The following is a 26,302-nucleotide window of genomic DNA, read 5'->3' as shown; positions in this document are numbered from 1 at the left end:
GGTTCGGCAGTAGGGCAGCCATCAAATGCTCTGATGACAAATATTTCCAGCCTGACCCGTGGGTCTGGAGTGCCTGAACTCCTGGGCCTTGATGGCTGGTGTTGCAAGATGTTGACTTACAAGTGTATTCTGCTGGCTTTCTATCATAATCATCATCATCACTCATATAACCTAATTTATGGCAAAATTAAATAACTCTTTAAAAGCTGAACAGGAGGCTGGTGTAAAGCACATAACCAACTTGCACAGGGGCAATTGCCAACTGCCAAAATGGCCTGTTCAAGGTTAGGTTTAAATTTTTAAGCTTCTTTTAAGTAGAGGATAAACCTCAGAAAGTTTCAGAAAGCAGGGTGGCACTGCTCTGAAGGACACTGACTAACACCTCTGTTTTTCCCTGTAAATCAGCTGCCTTGGGAACTCACATTACATTTCATTGGTGACCTGCTTTGGATTTATCACCAGGAAAAATCGACATGCACTGAATTGTCTATAATCCTTCCTCAGATGGAGGGGGTTGAATGAGCTGGGATTTTGTTTCTTTGTTGAGATGAAATGTAATTACTTTATGGCATTTGCATGGTGTGTTAAATTCCAACAATATTAAAGTGTGACACAAGTTATAGAACTGTGCCGGTTGCTGGAGATCTATGGAATAAAAGGTATAATTTCACACTTCACTGCATTTTATTTTGAAGTTGGATGTTGATGTACTTTTGAGTTGTTTAGATGTGTTTATTTAGGCTTTACTCTTGGTTAAGACAAGTACACTGAGGGATTTGATGAGCGAGAGGCTGGAGTTGCCTTCCTCACTTCCTGGAGGGAGCGCCTGAGAGACCACGAAGCCCTGTGCTGGAGCCCTGGCCCCAGCATCCCTTACAGAGAAAATGCACCAACAGTTCAAGCATTATGGTGTTAGTGGTGAAAAGTCTTTCTTCTGCCTGCTATATTTCAATAGTTTATGTTTTCCCAATAGGTTTGCTGTACACAAGAGAATGTTCATCAGTGATGCAGTTCAAAGCCATCACAGCAGCAGTTTGGTCCCGGAGGGAATGGCTGATGCTACTAAAGGAAATGGTAAAATTTGCACAGGTGCAAATTCCTCCAGAGGTTCTCCGGCCAGACTGGCCAAACATGAGGGGCACTTATATAACACATGTTAAAGAAACTCCCTCATGACTGAGGTAGTAAAAGATTCTCCCATCATTAAATGGCCCTTCTAGAGCCTCCAGAAGCTTACCATTGGGCTCTCCTAACAGCTCCGTGTTTGACCCTGGAGAACCAGTGCCAAAGCTAATGGCTCTCCTTAATGAGAGTGCGCGCACGCACACACACAGTATAGCTGCACCAAGCAGGTTGCAAACTGTCTGCATTTCTTTGAAAACTGTGTGGCTTTAATATCCATGGACTTCTGTGTAGGGCAGCACTGCGACCAGTTCATTTTTAGGAATGCTTCCATGTGCCATCTGGTACTGCTGGCTAATTGCCTGAAAAACTCTATGAAGAAATTTTTTTATGCAGCGCCACAAGAAAAAAATATGGCTTTTTTTTTTACACCCCTTTTATTCCTACCTCTGACAGTCACTGAGAGTCCATCCAGGAGGATCCATTGGCACAGATCCTAGGACAAACTGTCCTGCCAGGTGAGAGTTAAGGCCTTCATGCTGCAAGGGGGTCCCTCACCACAACTCTGTCATCCTTGGGAAGGGAAAGTGCTAATCTGGACTAAGGACACTTGTATTTCTTCAGCTCCTGATATCTGAGCACCTTACACTGCATGCACTGCGGTAAGCTGCTGTATTTAACACCTCAACAATTCTTTCCAAAGTAACACAACTTTTAAGACACAGACAAACTGCTGGTGAATAACTCATGTCCCAGCACATTAACGCTGGGTGTTGGGAGCAGCGCTGTTTGCACTGATGCTGCTGGCTGTGGCTGCACGGATGCATCAACATGCAGCGCACTGGATTCTGCCCAAACTCTTTCCCCAAGACTCACCTGCATCTTTGTCCTTTGAATGACTCTCCCAGATCTGGATTTAAACCTCTCTTCCATGAGGAACACCTGCTATTTCAAGGAAGTGTCTGCTTTTGGACAGGGTTGGTTAAAAAAGGGCCCACATCCAAGCAATCGTTGGTGAGCTTCCAGCATGCCTCAGCCATAAAGCTCAAACAAAGGAGACTGTTCCTGGAAGAGCTGTCTCATGATGCAGCACTGGAGGAGAGTTACAGGAAAGGGCCACCCTGTTCCTGGCTTTGTGTCTGCAGGAGGACAGCAGGTTTAGGCAACAGCAAGCAGCATCCTGGCCCTGTGAGAGCCTTGAATACACCTTTCTGTGGTGGTTGGGGTTTCCTGCTACTGCAGGGCCTTCAGCGCTACCACTCGGCCACCAACACCTCCTCTCTGGTGCTGCACGTGCGGCCAAGCAGCTCCCCCAGAGCACCCTGGGGCTCTCCCGCCTGGTCCACTGGCATTCACACACACCGAGCTGTGTAAGTGTCTATATAGAGTCAAATCTGTAGATACTCTCTCCTGGCAGTAACTGCTGGGTCTGCCTCAGAAGAGAAGTCCCTGGGCAAATCCAGCACTGAACTAAGCTGAACTGAAGCTGCTTTAAAATAAAGGGAAGGGCTTCTGCAAAACAGGCACCATGGCCATGGGTGAGCACTGTGCCTCCGTACTCACTCATTAGGGTGTCTGGTGCCTTGTTACAGGTAATAAACAACTATTACTAATATAATTTTCATTTTTTCCCCACTAATTCCCTGAACTCATCACCATTTTCTGGTAATAGGATTCTTCCCTTATGGCCTGTTCCACCTGATTTAATATTAGTTCATGGGGTTTGTTATCTCCTAGAAGACCTTAAACTTGCAAGGCATTGCAATGCACCAGAAAAATGTGGGGTAGAGCTCTATGGGGAATGTACACACACAGCCCACTGGTGTGCTTCTGCAACAGGGATCCCTCCAAGCCAACCCATGCATGATGTGCTGATGCTGTGCTTCACAGCAGCACCTTGATTTTAACTATTTAATGAAGGCTCACAACTGTTTCTTTAGAGAGTCTGCTTCTATAATGATTTTCTTCACGAAGTAATTCTGTTTCACAGGTAAACACCAATGTCAGCAATTTCCCCTTCTAATATACAATTAGATTTAGGACTAAACATCCCCTGCCTGCTAAATAGGTATTTATTACAACCAAGACTGCCTGACACCCTTCCTCACCACACAGTTTTTTTGCCCTATATAATAAAAATCGTTTTGGGGAAAAAAAGTTACACCACATGCCTGAGGGGCGCCTGAGCACTTTAACAAGGTTTAATTACAACATTAGCAACATGATTAAGGCATCCAAGTAAACAAACTATAAATCAGCCCATAAAATGAGCAAAATAAACCCCTTCAACACACACCGACTGCAGAGTGAACTGAACAAATGGTGTCCTGGGTGTTGCTATATGCTGATTTGGGACACCCAGGAGGTTTGCAGACGTGGGTGCCATCAGGCTGGTTACAGCCACAAATGTCCCTGAGTGCTTGGTGTCACCTCCCATCTCCCCAGGACCTGACTCTCCTGCTCGTGGGGATGGGGCATTCCTGCTCCCTTGTACCACACAAGACCAAAGCTTTTCCCACAAGTTTGCGGCTTGCCAGTGGAGGCTTCTGTCTGGCTGCAGGCTATGCCATTCATCAACCTGCTGTAAATGGTGCAACCTCTCTGGCTTGGTTTTCCTATGGAAGAGGTGACGGTTTGCAACACAGAGGTTCGTTTTTCAAGAGGAACTTTGAGAATTTCCGTGGCGACTTGGTAGCAGGTGGCACACTGCCCACGGGAGGGAATTGGCGTCAGATGCTCATCCAGAACCACTGTGGTCAATAAACCGTGAATTAAGAAGGATTTACATGATAGTACATGAGAGTTGCTTAAGAGTTGTTAGAGTATGCTCAGTAATCGAGTTACAAAAATATGCCAATACATGCGCTTGATAGAAGACTGTAACTGCTTTAAAATATAGTTATGGGCTATTGCACAAAGGAGAAACAGTAACAACTATTCACAGGCACTGAATGTACTTGACTTTATCATGTGTTACAGTGATTTATACAAGACATAAAAAGCAATTGTCAAAAATGCGGAAGAAAAATTCAAAGCCAAAAGCACAGCCATTCATTCTGAATGGCAACATGTAAATGTGGGGGAAGAGAAACATCAGCGCTGCAAATGGAAAGGGACTGTTCAGCAACCTAAACTCTTCATTGGGAAAACAATTCCACAGAATAATAATTATCCATTAGCTTTAAAATAACCTCCAAATTAATAGCTGTTTTCCTAGCATCACAATGTCGCATATTTTTCCAAAGAAAACAAATCTATCACTAAGTGCATTTGTATCTCTTACGCTTTTTATGTTCATGATTGGGTCAAAATAAAACCTTGTTGCAGATAGAAAAAAAGAGGCCTTAGAAGAATAAAAGGTTATAATTCAGTCTAGGTTTCCTAATGGCACTGCATACTCACCGTGATGGAAAGAGAGCCTGAGATTGAATTAGGGCCTGAAGATTTCATGCAAAATCCTTCATTGTTAAGGAGCCTTGCCAGTTCATATTTATGTGGTTTATAAGGTGTCACATAGTTGTACATTTTAATCTCGTGGCACTGAGTTTACAGCTGAGAGGACTGCAGAGCTGGAGGTATCAGAGGACTGGCAAGGGAAGGCAATTCATAAGTTAGCACTGTTATCCTTATTTCACTGGGCTGCTCCGGATGCACTGGAGCTGTTTGTGCTGGAAGCTGCAGACACCCATGGCTCAGGTTTTCTGGGCTGGGGGTGCGCCGGGGTGCACATGGATGGGGCCCAGGCCAGCAGAGCCCAAGGAGGGGTACAGTGTGTCCCAGGGAGTGAGGCTGGGGCACATGGTCCCCTGGACTGCCAGCCCTGCTGGGGCCAAGTGTGGCTTCCCTGGCATGAGCAACAGCAACACTGCCGTGGCTCAGCACCACCAGCAATGTACCTGGGGTTCAGTGTTACTACTCCAGCTATAAATTTGGCTATAAATGTCTCTTTCCCATTAAAACGTCGTTAACTTCTAACATTGGCAAGGTGTTCCCACGATTACATTCAACATGATCAGTGCACAAAGTAATATCAAGCCCCATGTTTCACTTGGAGGAAGGTATAAATACCTTCCGTCTGTGTGCCTGTAGCTTGCAGGTGGCTCTGGAGGGGAAGTCGCAGCAGGAGATGGAGTGATGGATTGATGAGAGCTGACATGCTCCTCTCAGGTGTCTCAGCACCTGGCATGTGTTGGCTTTGCTCATGAGCTGGAAGTTAACAGAAGACGTCAGTAAAAGATGTGTCCTTTGAGCATCTTACAGACCGATCAGAGACTTCCTTCTGTTGGCACGTGAGGATTTACAGATCATATTAAGTAAGGTGTAATGTACTGCAAGAGATCAGGGCACCGTAGGGTAATGTATCAACGGCACAATAGCTGCCAGGCACTCACCTCCAGCTCCGCTGCTGCAGCAGACACCCATGGGCAATATGAAGATGTTTCAGTGCAGAGATGGAGGAGTCTCAGTGTTTTGCATGGGGTTGAGTGTAAAGAGTCCCAGCCTTGCTGTAAGCATGCACAGAGCAGGGGAAGGGTCTGTTGCTGTAAGAAACTCCCTTATGAAACACATGTCTCTGAATAATACATGACATTGCTGTTCAGGACACGATGCCCAGTGCTCACGTCTGGGAGCCTCACAGCAAAGCAAATGTTTAGCTCTGGCCCCTTTGGTATCACTCCAGAGAAGGCAGCTCTGGGGCTGGGTACCCTGGGACCCTTGATGCATGGGGGGAACTATGTGGCATTGCAGGTGACCAGCAACTCACTGGGGATGTCAGGAACTCTTCATGAGTGTCCAGGCTCTTCCCCATGGCCCCTGTCAATCCATTTTCCCCTGCTCAGTACCAGCAGCACAGTGTGCTGGGGATGCGCAGCCGTCTTCAGGGATGTGTGTGCACACAGATGGCATGCCTGTGCCTGTATTTTACTGCACTAACACTTCAGAGCAGGAACCTGCCCTCTCAGTTCACCCTCAGTCATTCACCACTGAATACTGCAAAATAATTGCAAAAGTGTAAGCAGCAGTAACAGTTTGGCCCTGGTGGCATTAAGCACCATCGCTCTGACAGTGTAGGGAGGAGAGGCCCTGGGATGCAGGGTGTCAGCCAGGCACAGTGTGGCTCTCCTTATTCCCAGGGATTTACAGCTGCAAGTAGGAGAACAGGGCTGAAAACTCAGCTGGGATGGACCAAATGGCTGGATGGTACTTTGAAATGTAACACTGTATTTCTGAGAGGGGGAGCAGTGCCAAAACTCTCTCACTGCTATGCCGTGGTCTGCATGTCTCTGAACACAAGTCACTTACCTCAGCACCGACAGTGGTTTTTATCATAGCCATTGGTCTGATCCTGCCTCAGTCCCGGAAGGCATGGGGATATGTCTGTTAAAGATGCTTGGGCCACGAAGGGGCTGCAGTGGTGCCTAGGCTCTGGGCTGCACTGGGACTGTGGATGTACTCTCTGGTTGCTAGGAAGGACAACAAAGAAACCCAAAAGCTGGATCATCTTCTGGTATTCTTGTGAACATCACACTGCTCACTCGGGCATTAATGCCATTTTGGAAGCAGCTGTTTCTGAAAAGCTGCTTCCTTTTTTTTTTCTTGGGAAAACAGCAGATAATTTAATTTGAGCTTTCCATGGATACCTGGGAGATGCCATACAGGTATCTGCCAGGCCCTCCACCAGAATCCATCTTACTGAGGTTGGAATGACAAAACGCAGTGCCACCCAGCCACGTGTTCAGCATAACAAACCTATTGACACGATGGGATTTCTCCTCAGAGGCCCCTCTCAAGCCTCAGTGAGAAAACAGAATCCTAAAATAAAGGAAACTTGCACGGGATATTTCCTGAGCTTTATGAATTCATTAGAAAATTACTCAGCACAATAATAAATGCATCCAGAGCTTTGATATTTTGCACGTCAGGTGGTAAAACAGTAGCTGTGAATAGATTGCCTGTATGAAGTTTTTTGCTTTGAGCGCTGCAGTAGCAGATGGCCTAATAAATATGCAGTGCTCTAAAACGATGTTTGTAATTTGTGTGACCTAAGGTTTTTTGGTCTCCCACACGGATAAAATGCACAATCATCCAATAATAAACTTTTTTAATAGATAAAAACCCTAAGCAGTGTAATGTAAACATTGTTTGAAGTACACTAGCAGTAGTGGTGTAGTAAGAGTTGCACTGGCAGCCTATCCGGTTTTCTTTATGAAAAGTATTTTATTGTGGCTGTACCTGGTCAGTGCAGAGACCCGCTATCGGCATAGCCCCTGTCTTTAGTCTGGCAGTGGCCAGGGAAGGATATCTGTAAGGACTGGGATAAGGACATGCTCTCAGTCCCCAGAAGCACTCCAGCCACCCTGCAAAAATAAAGTTGCTTTTTATTTAATGGCCATTGATAGCATTTTTCCTCTGTTGTTTTGCAGCCACACACCTTTCAAACCTGTTTGCTCTTCAGAACTCTGGGCAAAAGAACATGACAACAAAGGAGAAAGCCTGTGATCAGCTGAAGAGGCCACAGCTGCAGGGGTGGATCACCAAATTCTCTGGCTTCAGCAAGTATTCAGCCCTTCTGCAGACACACCAGACCATTGTGCCCGATGGCCAGGAGCTAGCACCAGCTCTTCAGGTGTTGACATCTCCTTTTCTCTTCCTGTGATGAGGGTACTCGTGTGCAGAGTGGTTTAAGGCCACCAGCACAGGGGCTGCATGAGCAGAGGGATGTATCTGGGCCACATCTTGACAAAACTAGAAAAACAACCTGTATCGTGAGCACCATTTTGGTGCCCTTAAAGCACAAAAAAGAGGTGGAACTGCTGGGGAGCTGTGCTCAGCTGGGGTACCTGGTGTTTGCACTGGCCTTGAGCTCACCTCCAAAAATGTCCCTCAGCAGTGCTCTGCAGCATCCCCAGCCTAGGTTCACTCTCATCTGCCATGCAGACTGGATGGCACACACTTGGAATGGGATTAAAAGCATCACAAGGTTGTTGATTCACCACTGATTTACCACAGGAACCTTCATAATAATTCTTACCATGTAGTTTAATGTCCACAGATTATTTTTCCTCTGGAAGACTGTCAAGCTTGGAAACAGAACTGCTTTTAGAGTTGCATGAGAGAGCAAAATCCTGCTCAGGTCTTCGCATTGTGGGCTGCTGCATGCGACCCCTTGGGAGCTCATGACTGTTTCTGGGGTTTTATCCAGGGCATTCACATTTGTGCTGGTTATATGCCTGCAGCAGGATCCCAAAACATCACAGTTAGACCTGCCTGTACAAGCTGCTAACAAGCTAGTTAAAGACTGAATAAGAAAAAATGACAAGTATTGTTGTTACACTTACATACCCCCATGGGTATCTCGAAGCCAAGCTTTCAGTTTATCAGGGAACTGAATTTAAATAGTTTTTTTCAAGGTGCCAAAAAAGGTGGCAGATAAGGATGCCAAGTTACTATAGTAACCATGAGAAAAGTGGTGATTATCAGCAATACCACATAGAAAAGACAGACTGGATTGTCTTTTCATTTTACATGTAGCCCTTTGCTTAAAAAAATAAGCCCTTTTCTAAAATAAAGAAATACCATGGAAAAAAAACTTGAATATGAAACGCATTATGCAAAATTATTTTCAAGGGTTTTTCAGCCCGTGCAGCCTTGCTATTTGACTGAAAGTTAGAGGATGTGCCCCTAAATGGAACGCTTTATGGCTGAAGGGTATGTGAATAATAAACCATGACTTTTCGTGTTTTCTTACCTGGTAACCACAGCAGCAGAGAGGAAAAATCAATATTGATGTCCTACTGCAAGCTCCTTAGGACAGAGTGTGTTCTTTGCTTGGCATAATGAGGCTCACGCGTACACCCAGCACTTGGGTACAAGTGACAGCACTGCAAGATCGAAGATTACAAAGTCCTAGCAGCTGCTTGGAGGAGTCCATGGCTCACACGTACCAGGTTGTCTGTGACCTGGAACTCAATGCTGCTGCAGCCCACGGTTGGGGTTTGAAGAAAACCTTGGTAGACGGACCTAAGGCAAAAAGAATGAGAGAAATGTGCAGAATCATTGCAGTGACATAGAAACACATGGTTCTGGGCTGTGGCTAAAAAGTGTTCTAAAGATTTCTTTTTCCCCCTCAACTACCTGAAAGCTGGTTGACGGTGTTTTTTAGGAACTGGAACCAAAGCAGAGATGCCTGTCACACCTCATGTGTGTAAGGAACATAGAAAGGCCTGAGAGACCAATTGATTGATGTGTGATCTGCTGACTCCAGCAGCTCTACCAAGCTATCTTCAGTTCCCCTATTTTCAATGCACATCTAAGAAACATTAATGAAGCCTTTCTAAAATTTACTGCATTTCAAAATGTTCTCAAAAATCGTAACTGATGCTGGGTCTGTAGAAATAAATCCCTGCAGACAGTTTCATTAACCTGAAACTTTATTCCCAGACACAGGTCTTTTTATCTGTGGAAAGCACACTCTGGTGAGAACTATGTGATTCGCATGGACTAAAACTTTACACAGGACTGCTAGCAGCAAACCTCTGTGTTCTTCATCACTTGCCATAAAGGCTGGCTTTGACAAATTGGTTAAACAAAAAGCATGCTGTGTGCCAGCAGTGCTTTAGTTCTAGGTTCACAGCATGATGATTAAGAAACACTGTGAGCAAAACTTACAGTCCTTGTAGCTAAGCCTTTCGTGCCACTCAGCTCACAGGTGTTGTTCACAGCATCATGGTAATCAATCCCCACGGATGCTGAAGACATAAAGCTGCTAACTAGAACACAAAGGGCAAGGAACCCAAACTGCTGATTTTGAAAAGCAGGACTTACCTATAAAATACTGCTGTGCTAATGACAGGAACACAGAGTGCATCTGGGCTTGCCTATGGACCTGTCTGAGACAACAGACTCACCCTGAACCTAGCGTCGCTACCCACCTGCCTCCCTTATCCCATTAAAGGTGGGGTAAGAGTGTGGAGTCTCCAAGGACTCCCTTTTGCCAGAGCTTTGGATGGCCATTGGTACACTTTTATAGGTGACATGTTAGCGATTTCCTGCTGTGAAGCCTGAACAAGCATATCTACCTGGACAGGCACTGGCAGACAACCTGTTGGTCCTTTGCAGGCTTCTGACTCATAAATAGGACACGCCAGTTTGCGGCCAGTTTTTTGCTGTGTGGTTTTTTTTTCTTTTTTTCCAAAGACAGCGGTTATCTCGGTAGCATCAGTGACCCAGTCTGCATTCACTGTGGTGCCTTAGGGCATCCAACCACTCCTATGAGACATGGGGCTATGAAAGGAAAATTGACAATACATTTTAAATAGCCCCTTCCCTGTCAGCTACAGGGAGCATGGTCCTGGTCACTAAATGATGCTAAAAAGAAAGTGGTTAAATATGGACAAGCATGTACAAGCTAGCATCTGATTTTTGAAGGTCAAAATTATGATTTCATTGAACTTTTAAACTGATTATGGCATTAGCAAGAACAGGTACAAATCTTTCTGGGAGAAACAGGCTACGGCAGGGTAAGTAAATTATCTCAGCACAGTATCTGTCATCCTGTGGATTTCAGTGCTACTCTTACTTGAATCAATTTGTGATGATATGTTTGTACCTGCCACAGAAGCCAAATACACAGTCTGATCTTATGCCAAGCCACTATTAACAACTGCATTTTCAACTGATTCTAGGATATTCATTAACTGGGATCCATAATTACAAATAATTTACAGACATATCATTTTAAATCACTTGCCAGTGAGCTTACTAAGCTCACTTTATGACATTCAAATACATTATTCTTAAAAATTCACTGAGTAATCAGCTTGCAGATAATTACAGTGAAATAGCACTGGATATTATCAAGTAGAAACTTAGAACAAGAATCACCAGAAATGTCTACAGATCACTTCTGCCATGTGATTTTGACACTCCCTTCAACTTTCTCCAGAAAGACATTATGAACTGAACCGGTGGACTCCGAAGCTTCTCCACTAACTCAAGTCCATTACAACACAGCCGGCTGGACTTCTTGTTTCATGGGCAAGCCCTGCCCCACAGCTTTTCTTCAATACCAGACAGCTGATTTTTAAAATGATTTATTTACCCTTTGAGAAAGTGTTGCATTGGTTGGTGGAACACTAGTAGTGAGAAGAACTGCACAGTGTTGCAGGATCTCCCTTGCTCTGGGCACTGTTTGGAGCCAAGTAGCAGCCATGGCAATGCAGAAACATCAGGATCAGGTTAACTGGTTTTCCGAGCAGACAGAGCTTGACATGTCTCCATGCACAGTATTTTATTCATTTCATATAATGATTTCATTTTCAAAGGCCATGTATGGTCTGGTTTATATCTATAGTCTTTCTCCATGGTCAATAGGGATATTTTATGTACCATAGAAAAAAAAATTGCACAGTGATGCAGGCAATTTAAATCTCTAAGTTGGAACGTTAGGACCCTCACTGAAAACTGCACGGAAACCCCATCAAATGTGTTAAATAAATTACACTCTTTTATTGCAAGGCGTAATGGAAAAACTAATACAAACATGTAAGACCTGGACTCTGAGCACGGCTTCCCATATGAATCATATAGAAACCTTCTCGCCCTACATGAAACAAGGCTCCAGCTTTTGAGTGCTGAAGCAATCACTCTTACTGCTCTGCAGTCCTATGTTAAACTACATCAGTAAAGTAGACAGTAGCCGGAACTCTCAGAGTCTGCCACATTTACTCGTTGTGGTCTACATCTATAAACTGCCCTTGCACACACCTTAAAGTGCATTGCATGGTACACGCTGTACCAGCCTAAGCTTTGACATCATCCCATTACTGTAATATGCAACAGTAGAGAATTTCATGAAGATGAGGGAAATACTGCTTTCTCTGATGACCAAAGGGAGAGAATGAGCTTATGAAACGGTGGCCTTTGTACAACACACTGAATACCTTAGAGTACAAAGAATAAGGTAGCTCAGAACAGATTAAAAATCTACAGTAAGCAAGTAATGAAAAAATTAATTTTATTTGAGTAAAACCATAATTTACAGATGAACAACACAAACCCTCTTGACTGAACTTCATTTGTTTCCATATAGAACCTTTGAATATTGGAAATAAATTAAACTAACAAATAAATGTTGTAGTCACAAGGAACTTTTATGTTATGTGATTTTTCCACTGCATTACAACTTAATATAAAACTATAAAAATAAGACACTATTTACAAAATATATTCAATTTCAAAACTATTGGTTAATTCAAGTTTTAAGTTACATGATAAATTATACAGCTCAGTCACACTTTACAAACAGTTAAAAGATAAATTTACTCTGAGTACAAAACGATATTCTCCTATGATCTGACTATGCCAGTTCATAGTACTTCCCAGAATTTGGATCAAAGTAACAGTTCAGACATGGATCATACAAAAGAGTCAACATTTCCTCATCTTCTTCAGCATTGAGGTCATCTTCACCTGCATTAAGTGTGAAAAGTAAGAATAAATCATTCACTTAGACAGTAACATGGGAATACCTGTCTGTCAGATGTGGCACAGTTTTTCTTTAAAGTCTATCATCTTTTGACTTCTGAATTGTTACATTCAAGATAACAGCAATTCACATTTTTATTATATTTCTGAAGACTTGTATTTAGCTGAGGTAAAATTATGTCAGTCAGAGTTTGCTTAACAACTGGACTTTACGAAGTCCAATGAGGCAGTTCACCAGAAGTACCTTTACTGATAGTGGATCAAAGTATTCCTAAATGATATTTTTCTTAAACAATAATGTTTTAGTATGAACAGAGCCGGTCAGTGTACACTTAAGGCCTGTAAAAATGAAAGGATTTGAATGTGTGGTGTCTAATATGCCACCTAAATGTCCAGTATAGGTGAGCCTGTACAAAAGAGCTATCGGTATCAGAGACAAAATCAGATTCTTTCAGACAATAAAAATTTTAAATCTTTAAATCTTTTAAATCTTTAAATAACTTCAGGTTGTCTGAAGTTATGTAAAATGCAAGAATGTTTTCAGGTAAAAGAAATGAATCCTTAGCCTAAAATACACTGATAAAGCCATACAGACATTTATTACAGATGCTTTATATACTGTAGCTCCTTTTCTAAACCTGTTTATCTTTCATATAAGCTAAATGTAAGTTATATGATCTACAGCTTTTTGATAGGAAATAATGCACAGTTGAACGCAATCTGTATCTCAAATTTCATCACAAATGTTCATCTCGTTCTCAGACTGCTAATACAAACTGAATGCTTTGTATGCCCTAACACTTCGTAATAAGTAACGGCCTGTTACGTTAACAGCAGCAGTTTCACAACGCTCAGAATCTATTTACAGCCAGAATCACACAACGATATGTAGGTTACATTATCTAGAAACCAGAAAGTAGGTTGGTGCATTTAATGCCTACAGAAGAAGTGTGCACTTTATCATTTGGGAAGAGTGTTAATTTTTGATTCCTCAGTACCATTAACAAATGCCATCAGAAAGAAACTGTCTCTTACTGTAACCAAAGGTAAAACGGTGAAGCTAAATTGTTGCCCTCCTTGCTGTGGGTACTTCATCAGGCCTGGTTAAGTTAAATGAGGTTAACTGAGATATTTTGTTTGGATAGCTCTTGGGAAAAAACTATGCAGCCACAGAAGGAAGGTGTAGAACTGAATGTCTTTACACGTCACATCACAGGAAACAAGCAAATGGTATTCATGCCTTGTTTTCTCACATAGCCTTACATTTTCACCTGGAACCACATCGTTATTTCCATTGAATTCTTTCTTTTATTATTTTGCTTTTCCCTGCCTATGCTTCTCTTCAAAATGATTCTCTTTTCTTCTCTAAGCTTAAATCTCCTTCCCTCTCTACCCAGGAACTGGCCTCTCAGTACACTCCCTGGTTTGATTTAGGAATAAGAAATTCTTCAGACTCATCAGGGGTGTGTACTTCTTTCCCTGTATGCCTTAAATTCATACCAAACCAGAATTAGATTCCATCCAGGACTAGCAAGATTTACACCTCTATAGCAATAATTCCCTGCATGTATTTTCATGTAAACAAGAAGAGAACTTAGCTTTTGAGATGTATCTTGTTTTGGAGGTTAGGCTCCTTTCTTTCAGCATCTCACAATATCCCCAAATGCATTTTAAGGTATTTCTAGATGTTGCAATGGATTTCCAATGGCAGCATGGAGTATTCAGTTTTGAACAGATTAAAAAACCATACGAAAGCCTCAATTCTGTTCTTCTACTTCCTAAAAAGAAGTACTAATTAAATTAAGTGATATTCTTCTACAAGACTCAATTAATGTGTAATGGTTGTGATAGAAGGCATCTTTCTACTTTCAAATGGCGTGTTGTCTGCAACCTGATGTATGTAGGAATTAAGTGTCCATGGCCAAATTAACTGATAAACAAATCACTTTCAAAGAAAATTTTCATAGCTGTTTATGCTGCCACCATCCACAGTTGTGAGGTTAAAGTTGCCCAGGATTGCATGAAAAAAGCCCTTGGCAGTTTAATTTGAATATGATGGTGAAAGGAAAATCAAAGCTTTTGTTCTTAAATCACTATAAAATTAACCATTGGCTGTCAGCAGAAGGGATGATGAAAAGAACACTAATATTTTCTCTGATATGATCCTTGAACATTGAACTACAGTGCTCAAATCTATACTGTAATTATGTACTGCAGGGTTACCATATGACTATTGACAACAGCTGTAGTCCAAGAAAGAAGACTGTTTAGTGCTGTGGTTCCTAGAGCACTATCTTAAGACAAATAACGAGATACAATAAAGTAAGTTCCAGAGAATTTATGACTCTGCCTTTGTCCCTTACTGTGGAATATTCCTTGTATGACTTGTTCTGTCAAGATAAATGAAATTGTCTTGGAATCAGAAATACCAATGCCCAATAAGGGAAAAATCTATGGAAATTTATCATATTTATGACTCTAAATTTTCCTCTTGTCTTGTGAAACCTGTTGAATAGCAGACTACTACTCATTGCATCACCCTATTTAACTATGTACTATAGATGGTGCAAATATTAAGAAATGAACTAAAGAGTAAAATGCTTTCTTAAAGAAGAATTGCCTTTTTTTTTCCCAAAGTTGTGCCCCAACTTAAAGATTTTTTCTAAATATAAGAAGTAAAGAATTTTTGTAAATATACTAATGCTACACTATGTATTTTTCTTTAAGGATGCTTTTAGATAAAATTAATATATTGAATCTGCAGATTTTCAGTACTGATAATATGCTTTTGTTATCCTGTGATACCTGGAATACTGGAAAACTGCACACACGCAAAATAACCTTGTGACACTTAAGTCACTTCCCAACATGAGACATAACTAATTTTCTAAGGTGATACTTCAAAAAAAAAAGTGAGTAGGGCAGCAGAATTTTCTGGAACAAATTTGAGCATTCAGTTTAATGATCAGATCTTGTACTTGATTGTCAGTAATAAAACAGTTCTTTTGTCACACAAATAACTAATCTCAAGTGAAGTGACTAATGAAAAAAAAGTTTTTTCCGAAGTGCTAGAGATGTATCACAGGACAAGACCTATTTAGCATCTCTTTGAAAAATGGTACTTCACCTACTTACCATGGTCCATCAAGATTTTTTTAAACCAAGATACCTAGAACACACAGATTCTAACGTTTGATGGGTACAATCTGATCTGATAAGCATGTATTACACGGCACTGCATTTTCACACACCACCATATGATGTCCAAAGATCTGTGTTTAACTTAAGCATATCTTTTATGTGAGCAAAACCATGTCAGTTTTTCTCAATATAGTGCAAGGACATTATTTTCCAAGGACTGCAAGCAATCAGAAAGGGAGGTTTGGAGTTGCTTGAAGATGCTGTATATTGTACAGGTACCCCCTTACTTTACCACTCAGGCCTCCCCTACTGAGAGCTGCTATGATTACTCTGCTTCTCTGCTACTTTAATAGGGATGTGTGTCTAGTAGTTCAGAAAAAAATCCAAACTGTCCTGTTTGGGGGGGGAAGGTCATGGAGTGGCTTTGTTCTCTTTTTTTCCTCCAACTTCTTGGGGAAACAAAGCTTGATCACTTCAACACTATGGCAGTTTTTTTGGAGTATTTGAAGATAGAAAAGTTTCTGTGTGAAGTTATCAGAATTTCAAATATCATACATACACATGAGTCAGAATTTTATTTGATTGAATAAAGTCACAAAAATAATAAAACAAAATAAAAAGCTATGGTATATAGAGATTTTCTGTTCTCCAAATGTGCAATCATGGAGACATAATATAAAATATTCCAGCATAAAGGAAAAAGAGTTTAGGAACAATTTACAAAACAGTTTAGAATTCTAGTGTGAATAGCAGGAGGAATACAAGAAATTGCCAAGTATGTATCTTTTTAAAAGCTTTTTAAAGATAATAATCCAATTTTTAAAATTTACAGAAATTCTAGCTTTACTGCAGCAAGCCTTGGATTTCATAATACTAACATAAAAAACTTCTCAGAGACCTATCACAAATTTATATCCAACATACCTTTAACTCAAGGATTACTGTCCAATTCTCTTTGGCTTACTGAGGACCCTTAACAAAACATATTATTTGATTCTTCAAAGTAAGGCCCCTTCCTGACAGTGAAATTCCGTTTTGCTGTCATGAACAATTACAAATATACATCTATGAAAATATTCCCAATTTCAGGGGCATACTCTATTTTAGACAGTAAATCACTGAGACATCTTCATCCCTTGGGCAGCCATAATACACAGGTCAGATTTATGAGATTTCACATTGAATTCCCCAGACTTAAAGAAAAATGTGGATATTTACCCTGTTTCCTAAGAAAACAGAAAAGAAAAAGGGCGTTTGAAGAAAACAAGGTATTTGTTTTATTCTATTGTTGTTGACTTTCCAGTTTTTTGCCATTCCCTAAGCAAACACCATTAATAAACAAAAACCTGTAACACTTCAGGTGGTGACAACAGTCTTCACTCAGGATATCATGCTGAGATTTCATTTAAGGCTAAATATGAAATTTTTCTTCAGAAGTATCATTTACGTAAGTGTAGTTGTGCTTCTGAATAAGAATGTTCAGTCTTTGTGTTCTTTCTTTCATAGGCTTGCCATCCCTACTAGCATAAATTCCTTATTTAAAGCAAATAAGATGTGTTTTGTATGAGTAATCCATATCAAGCCAAAACATTAGGGAACTGCAACTACATAAGTTATTCTTCTATCAGAGGCAAATAATACTGCATGCAAAACTCTGCTAGCTTGAGCTAAGAATAACAAATAAGAGAACTTGGAACCAAAATGTAGCAGTACAGAAAACTATGAAAAAGCAGCACCAGGACTACAGAAACAGCATTTAGAAACGTCTTTCTAACCAGGTCCTTTTCATTGTCTTCATAAATTCCTACCTGGAATACTCTGATTTGTTGAAGACTTAGTGTGCTCTTCCAGTTGTTGGCTTCCAGGAATGATGGGGGGACTGTACACGTTCAACCAGTCCCTGAAAAATACAAATCAAAATAGCATTCAAAAAAGCACAGTTTGTGTTCCTATTTGTTCTAATTCTATTGATTATTAAAAAAAATTTCAAAGGAAATTGCAGATTGTTGAGCATGATAAAACAAAATCAAGCTGGTTTTTATTATTATAAAAATAAAATTTAGAGTTAATACAGTTCTTAAACGTTAAGGCTTCTTCCTTCCTTCACCTTTTCACCTGTTCTGTTCACACTACAGATCTGTGTTTTAAGTCAGGTTTGCTTCACAGATTTCAGCTGGTATTGCTTTCTCAGCAAAAGGTGTACATGAGGTGTGACCCATAATCCACAGAGCTATACTTTGAAAGCCTATTTTGAGAATATTTTTTGAGGACTAAAGACGTGAGATGAACAACCTGTGTTTGATGAGAGACTGTGGAGATCAATTTGATTAAAAATCTTTACCCTCTCTAGAGGAAAAAGGCTTAAGGATAATCACAAGAGATGTGTTTGCTTACCCCTCACTCGGCACTGCCTGGAGCCCCCTGTAATAGGGAGACACAGCAAGTGCTGTATCTTTCGCAGCCTGGATGGCTGGTGAGTTAGAGCTGAGCTTAGTCATGAGATGGATGCCACCAATAGAGCGATACCAACTCAGTGCTCATAAACTGTGGGACAGCTGATTTGTATTAAATAATTGAATCTTTCCAGTTTAATTTACCTTTAAAAATTTTCAATATTTATTGAAAATGGATGGAATGAGTGATCAGAGCTAAGAACCTACTAACAATTTTCTAGTGTTTTTTAGAAGGAAGCATTAGATTAAGTCAGGATCTTTTTGTTGATAGAATTGTTGATACTGAAAAAACTTATAAACAATTGTAACAATTTTTTATTGCTATAAAACGTTATATGTTATAAATAAAAAATTTATTGAACATAACATTATTTTAGCTACTGCTAAGACTACGCAGAGGACTCATCATAGCTGTCACATATCTATTTTGCTTCTATTAAAAAAAAGTTTTGATGGGATCTTTATCACAGAGGAGAGAGTACAGACCTTCGTCACCTGTTCAATTAATGGGCAATTTTTGCCTCTCCTGAACTACTTTGTGATAGCTTTTAAAGATTATTTTCACATTATCATACATTCATGCAAAGTTCAATGTTCATTTCACATGCAACACTTTATGATACACTGTTTTTGATTATTACAGCTCAAAGAAAGGAAAACAGAGCAGTCATTTTTATTGTTATTTTTTACTGCAAACTGAACTGCAGACTTGTTCACTGAAAAAGGGAGTAGGAAACACAAGAATAAGAGGTCACTCACATTACACTATCAGTCAGAGAAAGATAGCCCTGGAAGGACACATCTAAGTCACAAACTTCAGACATTCCTTGTGCAGGTAATCACATCTTGTAATTCTTTTCATATATGAAACTAATCTCTCTACACTGTGCGTAGCTGATGCTTCCTTAAGTTCCCATCTCCTTTTCAGCAGCAAAGAGCTGTAATACATTAAAGCTTCCATATAGTCACTAACTAGACTGAATAACTGCAAGTTAACACTAGAACACAGAATTAAAGGGACCTCAGTAAGTCATCTCATTTTGATAGAAACAGATCTATCCTTTTTGACCAACCTGTTTCACTGCAAGGCAAGGGGAATGGAAGGGAAAAGGGGTCTTTAAATTGCCCTATGTTTACTTCATGCTGGTGGGAACAGTGCATCCCTATGAAGTAAATTAAACTCGGTTTGGGGTTGATTCAGCTTATGTCTGGCCATGGATGTTCCAACAGCTGGCACAAAAACATCATGCATGCAAACTTGTGCTAGAGGCCAGGAAGATCAGCCACAGCTGAGGAGGTAACTCCAACATCCATAGCTTCCTCCTAGAAGGGATGAAATTTTCCAGAGTTTGACAGATTTCTTTACATTGCCAGACTGTAGTTGTCTCAACTCAATTGTCCAACACCAAGTAAACAGGTAATGTACTTCTACTTTCTGAAAAGCCTTGATGATCTCATGTAAGATTTGCTTCTGACACAGAAATCTGGCAAGGCTCAGTCATGTGTTATAATTACTAAAATATGCCAATTGCTTTTTTTTTCCCTTCGTTTTTCTGCTACTTCTAGACTTGTTATTGATTCCACATCATCTCCTGTTGGCATGTACGCATAATCTGGGGTGAATCAGGGGACAACCACCTATCTGTTTGCAGTCAAAATGGAAAAAACTAATTTTCTGCCTCAGGAAACAGAACTGCTGGTGTAGAAATCCAGCAAGTAGTATAGCACATTTAAAGGAAGAGATATTGAATTTTCCATCATTTCAATATGTAAAAAACATACTTCAAAATTTTTTTGTACCATCATATTATTTTCACATATATGGCCAACTTCACAACCAATCCTTCTCCTCTTCTGCTGTTCAGCTAAGGCCAGTGAGAACTGGTACGACTAATCCACACAGCTATATACTTGCCTAGACATCTCATTATTAGCGCTCTGTCTTTGCTCACCATATTTGTACTCCCTGAATTCAGCCAAAGGCTCTTTTTTTACAACAAAGCTTCAAAGGTTTTTAGGAATAACAGTTAAATATATGCTATGATATCCAGTGGCATGGTAGAATACATTTTCCATTTCTGCTACTTGCATGTGTGGTTTGTGCTGCCTCAGAATCTGCCAACATAAGCCTAACACTAGAATCTGACTATGCACATATGATGTGGTCAGACAGCATGAAGAATTATCATGTATCTGATTCTCTACAATTGCGCTGAAACACAATGTCAGCAAAGGCAATCTCTTGGAGAAACTGTGGCAATTTTAGAGAAGGTAGGGAAGAACTCTTAGTGCTAATCTACATCTCTGCTTCCCAAGCTACCCTTTCATCTAAATTCACTACAGCTTTTTTAAAAGACAGTGATGTTTCAGATCCAGGGAACTAGAATATTTCTGCTAGGAAGACTGCTGAAGCAAAAGTGGTGCAAGGACAGAGGAGAGACAGTGCTTGCTTCTAAAGAGAATTATCTCAGTCAGACCAGCAAATGTAGTCAGAGAAGTAAAGAAGCTTTAGAGTATATATGCAGTTCTTCAGGTCTTGCACAAAACAGAAGAGTTTGGAGATACGTGTTTTTCATATAAAATATGTATCAGAGACTTTCTGAAGAAAATAAATAGCTGGTACCTAGAGAGTGGAGAGGATGTTAGTAAGAAGGAAAGAAAGATAATAAGGCAATTACCTCCAATGGAAAAGAAAGAGACAATTCATTTAGAGAACATTGAGGGAGGAAGGTAATCATATATCATTGAACCAGCATTTCTGTTAAACTAATAGTTCTTATTACTCAGGAAATTTATGAATTTTAGTTTGAGGTCTCATCTCTGGAATATCTTCCTGAAAGATCAAGTCTGAGAAATCAGAGATGGGATGATCTATGAGTAGCTGGATGATTTTGTCTTTGGTTTTGTCCTTCATTTACTGAAGTAAATTCTTATGTAAAGGACTTTTTCAGTTTCATCTTTATATTTATTTTGATGCATCTGGTTTACTAGATGAATTATTATTTTCTCTAGTAGGTGCAAGTGTAAGATCTAGCAATTTTGATGGTTCTAAAGGGAGGCAAAAGACTGTTTATTTCTGACAGAGGCAACAAGAGATGTGTTCGAGTGTTTAGTATTTCCTAGTAAGTCAGTCTACGTTCAGTTCATGTTTTTTTTCTCTCAATGTCCACAAAAACCTAATAGTTTTGCTGTTCAAACCCCTCCCAGCAAGACAAGTAATCAAAACACTACAGTACGAAGGATTCATTGTTGACTTAATATTACTTTTAAAGTTGAAACATTTTATATAATATATATTAAAAACTGGTTTATTGCTTCTATGTGTTACTTAACCATGTCTAAATGAACTTTTTCTGAAACCTTGGGGGGGAAAAAATATCTCATGAGTGCTGAAATCTTCTTGGAAAAACTGCAGTAGAGAGTAAATATTGACAGTTGATTGATAAACCTCTGAAAAGCGGAACTGCAGTGGCAATTCTAATAGGTGCTGTAGTCTAGCAGTCAAGACAGACTCTTCCACAATGAAATCTGCAGTTGCTTTTAGGAAGCAGCTAAAGCATGTGTGTGAGAGAGAGCGTATGAGAGTTAATTAAAAAAAAATCCTAAAAATATGTAGACCTTGCCTGAAAGTAGAGCCCAGCATGGAGACAACCAGCAATATTCTGAGAAATGCAGACTGTGGCCTGTGTTCCCATTTATTGTGTTTTTATTCTGACTGAATAAAAAGTATTATTTTTGGGAACTTCTTTAAGAAGCTAGTTTATCTCCTTAAAACAGAAAAGCTAATCATGCATTCTGACTAATTAAAGGCACTCTATTTATGCTATCAATGCCTCCAGCTGCAATTAATACAATCGACATGCAATAAACTATGTAGAACTTTCCCGATAAGGATGTGGAATGCCAAGTACTGTCTTTTGACATTGTGAGTTGTGTCATATGAAGGCTCAGAATAGCTTCCACACACATTCAAAGCATCATGCACCTTTAGTGACTGCACTGAAATCCATTTTTCTGAAAGCTACTCCCCATACCAAAATATCTTGCTATATTATGGTCTTTTCTTAGAAAGTACTTTCTGAAAATGGTTGTTGTATATTGAAATATCACATGATTGCTGAATTGTTATGGAAAACAAAAGAATCTTTTGGACTTATGAACATAAGTTTCAGTTTTATTTTAATACATTAAATTTTCAGAAAATGGCATCCATCAGTAAAATCTGTTGAGAGAATTAGTGATGCTTTATTAAGTAGCACATATCAATGACAATGTATCAAAATTTTTATCCTCAACAGAAATCCAAAGAATCAGAGGGTTTTGATTTATATCTTACTGAATAACTTTGATATCTGTAAAAATTCAAAGTATTTTTGCTTTTTAGCCTATCCTACTGGCTGGACTGAGAAAATGGCAAATCATTCAGTATAAAAATTTTTAACATTGCTGTGAACTGAGATATCATAATTAATCACATTTCTTTTGGAACAGATTTTATTTATATTATTTAAATCAATGGAATAATTTAATCCACATTATTAAAAAAATAAAATGCATTGAAGTTTTGGTAGGGTTTTGTCCAACAATCTATGCAGGAATTAAAAGGAACATTCAAATTATTCGGTCAGCCTGGCAGTATACTTAAAAATGTAAGGCAAGGGCTACATTGTATCAAATCAGGGAATGAAAAAACAACATCAGTTTTGTATCATTAAGAGCACATCAGACTGACAGACTATTAAGCATTTGAGGAGTACAATCAATAAAGAACACAAGAGATTATATTTAACTGCGTGAACTACTTAGCAGATCTTTATGAATACTAGAGGAGAACTGGCTCATGCCTGAGTGATAATAAGAGGAGCACATTTGCTGAATTATTTTTTACAGTGGATAATTCGACTAGTTCTGTGGAGGGTCAGAGAATGCCAATGTACGAATCAAGAGTATAACAATATTTTAAGGAAAAAAGGACCAATTCTTGACATCTTGTGCAACTATCAACTAAAATCTCAGCATATACTTCTGTTATATGAGTAATATTTAATACCACATGAAGAAAATTCTGCTGCAAATGTTCCAAGTGAATAAGTAATACCTTACCATGACCCACTGAATGCAAAGTGCCAGCTCGTATCACAAGTATAGTTCAGTATAGCCTAAATATTCAGTTCTGCTAAGATGAAGACCTATTTTTCTCATGTGTTTGGATTCTTAATTAGATCTGTTTAAGGAAGGTTGTTAGTGACTAGTTCAGTTCATACATAAATCAACAAAAAGTCATATAGCTTTTTAACACCCCTCACCCATTCCCTGCTACAACTTTTTTGGAGCATGTATTCTTAGGCTCCTCTAGATTAGCAGAGCTGAATTTTACATTATTTACATATCTGCTGAACTTCACACAGATGTGCAACTTCATTAACTTAAATCAGATTACCTATACACACCTATTTGAGCTCTGCTTTGTAATGTATGAATGATGTATGCATCACGGGAGAGTTTTTTTAATATAAGCATTTCCATAGAAATAAACCCTTCAACAACAGTTTCAGTAGTGAAGTAAGGACTTATGAAGGCTATTAACAATAAGATGTGTTTGTGTTATCATATGTGAAAATGTTGAAATCAAATTTCAGGTCCTGCCACTATATATGTCTGGAATAATTGCGAAGTCATCTTAGCTTTAAATTGTCCATTATTGTATCTAAAATTCTTCAAACAATTTTGATTTTTGAAAATTCTTGAAGTACTTACATAAATATGCCATAAACCAAGAAACATTCAATATTAATTCATACATCAGTAACTGTTCAGTTATTCTCAAGGTGGGAAAACAGTATCTTTTTAATAGAAAACTGAGCGAGTATACTGAAGAAGATGATATGCTATCAAAAGAATATAGAGTACACTTATACAAAGAAATCAAGGATTTTTGAATGCACATTTTAATAAAAATCTTGAAAAATAACATAAATATACATGTCCATATGACTTTGCATTAATTGAAATCTCCATTTTAAAAAGAAATATCCCAAGTATTTAAGGGCAATCTGGAAATACATTGGTGATTAAAAAACTGCAAGCCATGAGCTGCATTGTATTATTCTCCTAGAGTGTTATTGGAGTTTCAAAATATCATTAAATCAGCACAAACCAACACTTATCATTTCCTGCACATTTTTCAGTGAGCTGCATTCTGACTATGAGTAATCTGTTAATCTGTTCTTTGCCTCACAATCTGTCAAAGTGACAGATTCATTCCATCCCTAATACATAATATCTTCATTTACTGTATGCCTTACTGGAACTTCCTTTTTTTGCTAGCACTAAGATTTAGAAAACCACAAGCATATTTACAGAATGCATTTTTCCTTCCTGAAAACCACTTCAGCAAGTCCAGTCTGCCAAACACCATACTTCTAATGGAGGCAGAGACACCTCCTTAAAAACTAATGAAATTATTTTTCAATTAATTAGTAACTAAAAATAGATGATAAAAAGTACAAGTGCAACTGTACATGGAAGACTTGAATCTGCTTTTAAGGTCTTAAATCTGTAAATAAACTGGTTTATGGGTGCTAGATTAGATTCAAGGATAACAAAGGAGATATGAATTCTACTTACTAAACGAGATATTTAGATAGTGTAAGGTGCTATTACAAGTGTGTACAGTATAATCATGCTGACTGGCATTAGCTGAAAGTTTGACCTGTTAATGCTATCCCATTTTTCTTTCATTATCAATGTTCAAATGATAAATTTGTGCAGGTTATTAAAACCATACACTGTCATCTACAACAACCTAAAAATAAAAATGACCTAAGTTTGGAGCTTTAACAGCTTAGTAATGAATATATCGTGCTGTTTGGTCAATGTTTTGACATTAAATACATGGAACTTCTACCATAGCTTCTGTTAAATGACAGTAACATTGGAATTTGCTTAAAGACTAAACTTCTAGTTCATCACCACATTAGCTTGCTGGCTAGATTATAGTTTCAATATTCACTAGGAATATAAATGACACCAATAGAGAAAACCAGTGTTTGCTCATTTAATTTAAGTAAAATACTAACCCTTTCTTCTTTGCTGGTTTTGTTTCATTTATCAGAAGATGAGCTCTATAAATTGGAAGTAATGAATTTGCAAAGGTGTGTTAAAATTCCTTCATATTAATCTAATCTTAAGCAAGTAAATTCTAATAACTACATCAGATAGTCATTGATCAGTAAATCAAGTGGATTTCCACATTTAATGAAGTGTCCATTAGGTAGGGCGAGCTTCCTTTTTTACATATTTTTTCAAATTAAATAAACCTTTCATTTAAAAAATATATTTTAATATTCCACCAGTTCAGGAAACACCTGAATCTAGTACTTAATGAGTGTTGTTGCAATTAAAGTAATTCCTTTTCTCCACAGCCAGCCACCAACAGCATCTTACTGTTCTGTCCATTCTGGATGTCGACTGCATCCCATTTAGCTTTTTAATGGATGACATGGAGCCAGAGGGCTTTTAAAAATTAACGGAGACACATGACTCAACAGAACACTAATATTGTCAAACGTGTTAAAGGTGGTGCTGTTGAATGCTCCCAGTCTGTGAAAACTACGTTTCTTTTTCAGAAAAGTAAAAAAAACAAATGTATGCAGGAGAACTCTGACCTTTTAGTATATTAATGGAATGAATGGCACAGCATGAAGCTGGAAACTTCATCATTACCACAAAGTGAGAAGTATGCTGCCCCAGTTTAATTCTTCAAAACCATCAAGTTCTGTCAACAACAAATGTAAAACACCATAAAGGAATCAGAACCAACACTCTTCCACAAATGATACCAGAATAGCAGGGATGGGAGGTGTGGGCATTTGTGCCCTTCAAAACCCAGACAGTTTTGCTCTATAAGAAAATGTTATATGTATATGGAATGTCAGTCAGGGAGCCTGATTTGTCTGTTTTTAAATAAGCTTCCAGTTCAGAAGTAGGATGGAGGAATAAATATGTATTTCCATAGATGGGGGGCTGGTTAATGATAATAAGCTGCTTCTCTCCAGAAAAGGGAAAAATACAACTGGTAAAAACCAATGTGGAAGCTT

The 26,302-nt window shown here is 39.1% G+C and overlaps 1 protein-coding gene across 2 annotated transcripts in view; it reads right to left on the bottom strand.

Annotated features, from left to right (window-relative positions):
• Positions 1–12,122: 12,122 nt before the first annotated feature.
• CFAP20DC (CFAP20 domain containing) overlaps positions 12,123–26,302 on the bottom strand; it is an 86,654-nt gene continuing 72,474 nt past the window's right edge. For both annotated transcript variants that reach the window (XM_064453604.1, XM_064453603.1), the window contains 2 exons: positions 17,559–17,650; positions 12,123–12,594 (listed from right to left, as the gene is read on the bottom strand). In XM_064453604.1, coding sequence (XP_064309674.1) covers positions 12,482–12,594; positions 17,559–17,650 — 205 coding nt within the window. In that variant the 3' untranslated portion in view covers positions 12,123–12,481. The remainder of the gene's footprint in view (positions 12,595–17,558; positions 17,651–26,302) is intronic.

Source organism: Phalacrocorax carbo, chromosome 6 (genome assembly GCF_963921805.1).
Source record: "Phalacrocorax carbo chromosome 6, bPhaCar2.1, whole genome shotgun sequence".
NCBI classification, from domain to species: Eukaryota; Metazoa; Chordata; class Aves; order Suliformes; family Phalacrocoracidae; genus Phalacrocorax; species Phalacrocorax carbo.
This window is presented reverse-complemented; position numbering and strand designations above follow the sequence as displayed.